At 42.0% G+C, this 10,003-nt stretch overlaps 1 protein-coding gene across 2 annotated transcripts in view; it reads right to left on the minus strand.

Moving 5' to 3' along the window:
• Positions 1–4,012: 4,012 nt before the first annotated feature.
• Positions 4,013–10,003, minus strand: part of LOC308369554 (USP6 N-terminal-like protein) — a 25,878-nt gene continuing 19,887 nt past the window's right edge. For both annotated transcript variants that reach the window (XM_080844038.1, XM_080844039.1), the window contains exons 13-15: positions 8,803–8,902; positions 8,199–8,351; positions 4,013–7,618 (exon numbers count right to left, since the gene is read on the minus strand). In XM_080844038.1, coding sequence (XP_080700164.1) covers positions 7,068–7,618; positions 8,199–8,351; positions 8,803–8,902 — 804 coding nt within the window. In that variant the 3' untranslated portion in view covers positions 4,013–7,067. The remainder of the gene's footprint in view (positions 7,619–8,198; positions 8,352–8,802; positions 8,903–10,003) is intronic.

The following is a 10,003-nucleotide window of genomic DNA, read 5'->3' on the forward strand; positions in this document are numbered from 1 at the left end:
ACCTCTGAATCCTCTTGCAAAATGAAACTTTCGCCTCAAAACAGATTTACCTGTGCTCAAAATCAAACACTGCTGTCAAATCATAAACAAAGTGTTCAAAATGATATACACTTTCAATCAGTCAGTAAACAATACACCAAAAAATAGAAAAAACACTGTTCAAAACATATAGTTCTCAGGGAGAAGTACATTTTTTTTTACCTCAAAACAAATTTCATATTTATCTATCATTGACTTTTGATGAATGAAAACATGTTCTCTCTCATAGTAGCTATACAAATGTATCAGAAATTAGTACTTTGCTTTGCTCTAATTTGTGTTGGTTCTTTCTCCTTCTTGTACCCCTATAGTACTGTACCCTGCATCTCACTACTCACAACTCACTCTTGTTGTTTGTTGATATGAACCTGCACTGCAAAAATGCTTTTCTAACCTAGTGTTATTACTCTTATATTGAGATGAAAAAATCTAGTTGGTCTTGTTTCTAGCTAAATTGTACTTACCTAGTGCTCTTTGGTAAGGTTATTTTTGCCTATTTCAAGCAAATATTACTTATTTTAAGAAATCTTAACAAGCCAAATTTGCTTAACGCACTGGCAGCCAAATTTGCTTGTTTTAAGCCAAATTTGCTTAACGCACTGGCAGCCAAATTTGCTTGTTAAGATTTCTTAAAATAAGTAATATTTGCTTGAAATAGGCAAAAATAACCTTACCAAAGAGCACTAGGTAAGTACAATTTAGCTAGAAACAAGACCAACTAGATTTTTTCATCTCAATATAAGAGTAATAACACTAGGTTAGAAAAGCATTTTTGCAGTGTGCAACCAGTCAAAATCTATTGAGCAACAGTACTGTTACTGTACCAAATAGAAAGCACAATGTTCAGGGCCATACAACTTGTTTACGTTTTGTCCTTATACAGCCTACAATGCACTGTAGGCCTACAACAAAATACACTACCACAGTAAAAGGGACACAAATCAAAGGAGTCAACGTGGTGTTTACTTGTCCTCCTCCCCTCACATTGTTTCTTCTATTCATTCTCAGACTTTCTCCTTCCCACCTTCAACAACCTGTTTGCTCCCTAAACTGGCTCATATTGGTTGTGACACATCATTTGATACAAGTTAAATCAATTTTGAGTGGTTGTGTTCAATCAATGACATTTGTTCTCTATTTGTATTTGATTGTTGCCACTTGTGTTTACCAGTATGGATGACATGTGAATTAGAGTGCAGAATGTGTTTTAATACTGATAATGTGTTTAGAGTTTTGCTGAAAACTCTAAGTGAGACCTGCAAATTGTGTTTTACCATGAGAAATAGTTTAAGGTATTGACAACAGACTGCCCAATTAGCTTCATGAGTTCAGGCAACTGAGAACTTTGTTCAGCCAGTGGGTTTTAGTGTTTTAGCAATTGTAAAAAACTGTATTTACAAATGTTAACACACAACATCCCACAATTGCAAACACAATATTCCAAACCTTAGATACAGTATAAAAACCTCTGCTTCTGTAATACAGTAATATCAGTTCTAAAACAATATATCCCAGCTGATAATAAACAAACAATTGAATAATTGACACAGTTGTCCCTCCTTGAAGCCATGGATGCTGGCTGCAGGGATATCACAGTTGATGATTGTCAAGGGTGGATCAGGCATTCCAAGCGGTTTTATCCAAGGTGTATCGCCTTGGATAACATCAGATTCGATGTGGATGAAAACTTGTGGCCTAACCCTGAAGATCGCACGGATTACATAAAGGAATTTTGTGCTTTTTTTTAGTTCTCCCTTTTTACTGGGCTTTTTGCTGTTGCTTTTTTGTTCATGGATATTTTGTTACGTAACTTTACAGTAAACAATACTGTAAACAATACTGTAAAACGTTTTCTGTTGTATCTATACTATACTATACCTCCTGTAGTAAACAGTAAAGAAAAAAATGATTCGCTTTTTACTGGAATGCTTTTGAATGTGAACATTACATGTGGATATACAGTTCCCAACCAAAACATTTGGCGTAAAAAACAGTGGATTGCATGTTTTGCATGCAAATACCTGTAAAACTGAAACATAAAAGTCTATGCAGTTTTTGTAATGTCCACAATAGCCAGTATTTTGAAACCTGGTGTACTTTGATTGGCTGCATGTTCCTTGTGAAGTGAAAAAAGAGTTATTCTTTGAAAGAATAATTTCATTTTGAGTCAGATGTCCAGTGTTTTGGTAAAGTTAGTGTGTGCAGAGAAAGATGTCTTCTATTTTGAAATGAAGAGTTAGTATATAGTTAACAAAATGTGCTTTTGAGAAGAAAATGATCTATTTGGCCAATTGTGTTTTGTAGGTGTAAGTCTGTGTAAAGAGTTTAGAACAAGTATTTTAAGTATAGGTAAGCGCTCGTTAGCGATGGAAAAAAACTGTAAACAAATGCCATCATTGACAGTTTTCTGCTTTATTTATCTGCTTATCCTTATAATAGTGACCTTATGAGGACACTGTATAACCACTAAGCTGTTCTACAACCAATATTTGGAATGTTGGCTCTCACAATTTCTATCCACTATTAATTATGTACATTTCATGTATATACCTTCTTTTATATTTCATGTACAGTATGTATGATATACATATGCCGCATTTGTGCTAATATGTTTTATCCTTTAATACGTGTTTGAATCCATCTGTTCGCTCCTGATTCTCTCTCTTCCTTCTCTCCTCCCTTTGCGTCTACCCCCTTTTATATCTCTATCTCTCTGTTAAAGGGAGTTTTCCTCACCCCAGTCATCTAAGCACTTGCTCTAGGGTGTGCAGGCTCTGGGCTAGGTGAAGTGCCTAGAGACAATGTCCATTGTTATTGGCGCTATATAAATAAAACTGATGGTGTCAGAAGAGGGACAAGTGAGCATGTTCTGAAAGCACAATGATTGGACACAGACATGATATACCTCTTGTTCAACTGGCAACCCTAAAGCATCTATGCAACAGCTCACTAGAGATAAATCACCTGAAACACATCTGATAACCTAATTGCAAGACATCTTAGGGCCATCTGCTGGCTACAGTATGACCTTACAATAGCATGCATTGAACACACATTCAATCTTAACCTTCTACAGACAGGGTAAATGTGCTGAAATTCATACTGATTTGAAACAGATCCCCAAATCTAATAAACAAGTCTCTTTTTGAGTTGTAGAGACAGCAATCATTAATGGTCTTGATTAATGCTCGTTTCCTGTGTAACAGCACGGTACAGTACACCAGTAGGTGGCACTGCTGACTACAGGGCTTGTGTGATGATAGTCTACTTGCCAAAAGGCAGGCTTCATTGTATTGACAGAATATTAATATATGAGAAAATATGATCTCACCTCAAACCAACTGTATAAAAACAGCAGTATGACACATTCAATCTTGATCCAAGTAGATCCCAGTAGATTTTACCTACAAGTTTGGTCTTTAATATGGTATAATTTTAGGGGGTTCTGTCTTCCTGTAGGTTTGCTAAATTGTTCCTCGGTAATATCTAGATGATGAAAGGGGTGAGCTCTGCCCACACCATTTAAAACCCTCTCCACTTAATACATGTCTCTTGTGTAGTGCCTGTCATAGCCTCTCATTGGAGAGGCAGCAGCCAATCAATCAGAGCGGACTCACTGATTCCCTCTGTGACATCATTAGTCAAAGCAATCCTTCAAATCCTTTCTTCACTGATCAGAGTTCATTGCAGATGTTTCAGAAATCTAACACGGCAGGTCGAATTTGCCCAGGTTTACTCCATCAATTACATGTGGCAGAATCAATAAGAAAGGCATCGGTGTTGTAAGTCATCCTCAATCTGAATCATTATGTTCAAACCGATGTAATGAATCAGGGCAATGTGATGAAACTAGTAGATAATTACGAAACATGATATTAAATCAATGCGGAATAAGGGTGTCGCTAGCTTTCCTACTTTAAGGAGAAAGAGTAAAGACTTGCCAGCAGGCAATAACACAAAGCAATAAACAAACAACATTAAAGTATTTATTGCACCACAATGAAGTCATTCAACCAATGTTTGAAAAAGCCTCTACTTTATCTACTGTGGTTAACATTGTTGTAGAAAGTAACATGGATTTACAAAGCCCACCTCAAAAATAGAAACAAAGCATTTTTCCTGGAGGTCTCCAAAGTCCTTACAAGGGGAAGGGCATTATTTCATAGAACATTATTCTAAACACATTCCTCATGTTTGTGTAGAAAACGAATAAAAGTGCTTAAACTTTCAGATAAAAAAAAACTGGAATAAATATCATTAATATTTTTTTTCCAATAGTCAGGGAAACATTTTGTGTTCATGATCTGTAAACACACTGGGTTCCAATGAGACAGGAGAATTGATCTGACACAATAAAACAAATCACCTGTCATTTATTTTGGGCTTTAAAATGTATACTGAACTACAAATCTTTAAGGGGAGATTCGGAGCACCTTCTTCAATCACGTAGCATTATCCATGCTTGCAATACACCCTCTGCCAACCAACCAAGCAGTGCTGTTCACTTATGCCTCTCTGTCCAGCAGGGGGAGTAGTTGAGCATAAGGGATGCTGACAACACACCTGCACTTTAAACACTTCAGGTCTTCATATTAGCAAAAAACAAGTGAAGCCACGCCATGGAGTACAGCCAGAAACATAAGAGCCTCAGGAGTAGGCTATCTCAACAATAGGTTAAGTGCTGAGGTCTGGGTCTATCATATTTGTGGCTAACTAATTTCTGTGTGTCTAGTCTCACTGGAGAAGACATGTGACAAAACACATCAGGAGAAAACCATGGGGGATTTGCCTTAAAATTACACTAGCCATTTCTGATGTAACAGATGAGTCCCACATACTAACAGGTTCTGTAGAATGTCCTTTCGTTTATTGAAGGGGAACACTTAAAGGTTGTTCTCATAGGCTTATTAAAGGTGCTGTCCTTCCAGCCAAAGAACACCTTGGTGTTCAAGACAGCACCCTCTCTACTGAGTGAAAAATAGCATTCGCCCGCTTTAGCTGCTCTAGATTTAGAACATCTATGTCGCTCACATGGCTGATCTGACCTAGTTTTGATGTCCCAGGTTCAGAACATGCTCTCCTGTTCCCATTATGGCAGATAGTGCAGCTGAGTTATAGTTAGATTTAGATGGCTTCTACCCCGGCGCTTGTGTGTGGAGTCTAGGAAAGAGAGTTGAGGTGACCTGGTGACCATCAGCGTCCCCTTGCACCATCCCATCACTACACAAGGCCAAGTCTGGTTCCTAGTAAAAATTACTAAAATGATTTTCTTTATAAATATATAGCGTACTACATTATATAAAATATCTACAAGACTAAAATAGCTTTTTTTACAGATACTACAAATGCTGAACAAATCTACATCTAGGCTGCTTCATTTATAAAACAAGCTGTCAGAAGAGAAAAACATGTTAATCAGAACGTTAAGGAGAGCTTATGATGAAATATTACATATACACAAAGAAATGGAGATGAGGTCTAAACACGTCAGCCAACGATGTAGAAAAGGAGATCGCAGCAGAAAGAACGATGAAGCACCAACTATGTTTGAAACAAAAGCAAGAGAGAGGCGGAGAGAGAGAGAGAAAGAGAGTGAAAGACAGTGACAGAGAGAGAAAAAGAAAGAAAGAGATAGAGGGAATCTTTCCTCCCTGTCTGAGGGGCAGGGAGGCAGTAGGACATGTACATTATTACTGATTATAGACATCATCCACAGTATGATATGTTTAGAAGTAAGTAGTACCTAAATAGCCCTAAAGAATCCAGAAATGTCCAGTAACACCTGCGGGCACTTCAGCTCATTCACCTCTAAAGGTATGAGAAACATGCGCTATGTTCCATTTTCCCTACCTACCGTACCTACCGTACCTATACTTATACGCAGTACACAGTACACACTCACTAGGTACGCAGATTCTCAGCAGGTGAGTGCTGTTCCAAATCTAATACTCCGTGGTGCACTTACCGGAAATTACGATCGCGACAAGCCCCGCGTTCGTCTTTTTCGAGCTGAGCGGCTCTGCCTGGGTCGGCCTCTTCCGCTACGTTGACAAGATGGCGGCCGTTGAGTGTGGAAAGTGTACCCTGGTTCCACACTCAGCGTTTTGACCGTTATGAGTACAGATACGGGTCCTTTGGGTATACTTCTTTTCGACGCGGAAATGGGAAATGGGAAAACGGAAAACGGAACACCCTACATACTCAAACTAAGGATGGTAGGTACGGAGGGTATGGACAACGGAACAGAGCGATGGAGATTGAAGTGGTTTTCTCAGTGGGTAAAATTTCACGTCATTGTGATGACCTCCAGATACAGGACAGGGAGCAGAGGTACAGGACGACGAAGAGCCTTCCTAGTGTGTCCTGTAAAATCCAAATTTGTACGATTTACAATCTGCCACAGACAACACACAGACATAACCCAGTGCACTTTGAAAAACCTCTGACCCACCAGATGAACAGTGAGAGGTTAGAGTTTAGAGGGGGGGGGGGGGTTCCAGCCCACATTAACAAGCTTCTCCCTCATGCTTACCTGAGCCATGGAACCATATGGTCTGATCGGACGTTATGACTTCAATCCTATTTGACGAGCGCTCTTCAGAGCACACTGGATCTTGAGACAGTTTCCGTTGCTAAGTAACTCTGCTCGGTTGCAGACACACATTACTGAGGCAAACGCTTGAGCTGGGCGGGACTATATTATTTGCTAAAGGCCAATAGAATTTCAAAAGCAACATGGACACACAGTCATTTTAGCGAATCAGCACTGAGATACTGAGACAAAAAGCACAAATAAGCCACAGCTCAGTCAAAGACGTACATTATATGTCTATCCTGACAACACGTGACATAAAAACTGACCATCATGAGGGACTGGTAAATCTAGGACTGTTTTTTTTGTGTGTACAGTTTCTAAAAAGCAGGAGCATGGCTGTCTTCCATTCATATTCATTGTTTTATATGCGTGACTCATATCCTGGTTCCTCTACTGCACTGAAATGTCACAAAATGGCCTCCAGCCTGTTAGGCTAGAAGCTCAGAGATTTAGATTTAGGCAGTTGGGGGCAGGACGTGTCCCTGAGGGGGAGGTGTGGGGAGGACTGGACCAGGGGGATACCGCCCTTTCGGATCCTCCGGGGGTCAGAGTGGGGTGGGGTTCCCTCACAAAGGTTCTCATACTGGGAAATGCTGGAGGGGCTGCGAATGGGGGTGGGGGGGTGCGGGGCTTTCGGGAGTTCGCATGACCCCTTGCTTTCCGATGGGTCCGTGATGATGTCACTATCCGGAGGTGCGTACGGAGGAGGAGGCCACTCCCCCTGGGGGGCGTCACTGTGCACCAGCACAGGGTCCGGGGAGGGCAGGGGCGAGGGGTCGCCGTCTCTACCCACAATCTTCTGCTGGGGCTGCTGCTTGGAGGGGGAGCTGCCGTGAGGGGAGATCAGGTCCTGCTGGATAGACTGGGGTGGAGCGCTGCTATCAGGCCCTGGCCAGGATGGGCTGCCTTTAGTGGCTATCACTGGAGTCAACAGCAGGGGGAGCTCTAGGCCAAGAGGCTTACGTGGGAGCTCCTCTGGTTTGGCTGAAATGCAGAGAGAACAGTTATCAGCAGTGTGTTTATGTGTGTGTGTGTGTGTGTGTGTGTGTGTGTGTGTGTGTGTGTGTGTTTGTGTGTTTGTGTTACGGCCCTACTAATCAGGCCAGGGGCTCCGCCCCTTTATTGTGTTACGGCTGTGCCTTAATCATCCTGCAGGTGTGAGTGCTGATCCTAATGGGCTGGCCTATAAGAGGCTGGGCTTTGCTATGGACGCTCTCTCTGCGCTCTGCTCTGGTTTTCTGCGTTGCCGTTCCAAGGTTGGATTGTTCCAGTGGTGAGAGCCTGGTGTAGACGTCCAACCAAGGAACTCCTCCGGGAACACTTCCTCCGTCCTCGTCGCGTTTATACACTTTTGTTTGTTACTTGTTTGTCTACGGTGTGGTCGACCCATTCAATGTCAGGTCTGCCTTGAGCCAGGCAGGCGTGACAGTTTGTGTGCGTGCATGTCTGTGTGTGTCTCTTTGTGTGTGTGTGTGTGTGTGTGTGTGTGTGTGCATGTGTGTGTGTGTCTCTTTGTGTGTGTGTGTGTGTGTGTGTGTGTGTGTGTGCATGTGTGTGTACCCACCTGGAGGGGGCAGGTCCAGCTTCATTTTGCGCAGCTCTGTCATGGACACCTGCAGCTGCTCAGCCACCACATCGTCGCTGATGAGGAAGTCAGTGGCCATGGTCTCCTGCAAGAACTCCCTCAGGTCCTCCAGGGGCATCTTCAGCAGACGCTCTACCGATAGAACATGATCATCAGCTCAGCAGAACACATCCAAACACATACAGAACACATCTGGATTCAGTAGAACACAACACAATGGTGCAATACAAATCAGGGTGCTGTATACAATTTGAAAAAAGGAGTTTGGAAGCTGGACAAAATTGTTAAGACAAGAAACAGAGTTATGCAGCAGCATACATTAAATGATTCAGGTAATAAGTAGCAGTAGTAAATGTATATGTGCGTGCGTGTGTGTGTGTGTGTATGTGTGTATGCGTGTGTGTGTCTGTGTGTGTGTGTGTGTGCGTATGTGTATGCGCGTGTGTGTGTGTGTGTATGCCTGTGTGTGTGTATGCATGTGTGTGTGTGTGTATGCATGTGTGTGTGCGTGTGTAGGTGTGTGCGTGTGTGTAGGTGTGTGCGTGTGCGTGTGTGTATGCGTGTGTGTGTGTATGTGTCTCACTTTTATGCAAGCGGAGGATGCTGTAGGCCATGGCAGTCAGAAGCCTGTCCCCCTCCAGGATGAAAATGTCCCACAGACGGAGGGTCAGCGTGAATGGAGTCTGCAATATTGACAAGGTAAAGAAGTGTGTGATATACGTTGGCATATGGTAAAGAAGTGTGGCATATATATTGTATATATAAGTGCTGATTTCTGATCAATCACTTACTATGCTGATAATGAATCATTATTAATCTTTTGGTAAGGATGTGTACAGGCCAACCCTGTTGATTTGTTAAAAAAATGTTTAATGTTTAACCCTCTTGAAAAGAGACATTTATGAATGGTAAAGGTTCTCAGCTTGTAAACAATTAAATATTTGTTTCATACTGATATTATTTCGTAATTCAGTACAACCACAAAATGTCAAGTATATTTTCATGTTCTTGCCATTATGCAGAACCTTTTACACGTGTGCATGATTTCATGCCTTGATGTCATTTCTAAGGCCATGAAATCTGAGGTCATTTCTAGATGCCTTGCTGGAAATTGATGTCTTTTCAGGGTGACATACTCTTGAGTCTCAATACTGGGCTCTTGTATCACAATGCCACATCTCTCGGTGAGATTCCTGGCGGGACAGAGACGGAGCTCCGTGACTAGGCAAACTGCTACAACCATAATGTGTCCCTCAGCCCTGATGGAGAGTGATGCCAGTAGGCCTGCATCGCAAAAACACAATGCTGCTCCACGTTCTGCTGTGTGAGCCGAGTGATGACGTGGAGCTGGGGACCAACCTGTGAGACTGTATCAGCTGAATATACACATGCTCAGAACACCTTCAGTAGCCATGCTGTTCTGAAGGCAACAGGGAAAAGATGTCTTCCTTGTTCGACTGAAATACAGGTATCAGAGACACAGATGTACTTGGCTCATTTACATAAGCACAATGTGTTTTTTTTCTTTTTTTTTCTCACGTCTAAATGTGTCAGCACTGATGGCCTAGGTATGACCAGGCCTTCTGATGTGCACGAATACGATCTCTGGCAGCCCAGACATGGAGCTCTGCAACTGGGCCCTCTGATGTGCAGTAAGGAAATCTCTGACAGCCCAGAGATGGAGCTCTATGACTAGGCCCCTCTGATTTACACTAATGAGATTTCCAACAGCCCAGAGATGGAGCTCCATGACGAGACCCACTGATGAATGGAAATTAGATCTC

This window comes from Sprattus sprattus (assembly GCF_963457725.1).
Source record: "Sprattus sprattus genome assembly, chromosome: 8".
Taxonomy (NCBI): Eukaryota; Metazoa; Chordata; class Actinopteri; order Clupeiformes; family Clupeidae; genus Sprattus; species Sprattus sprattus.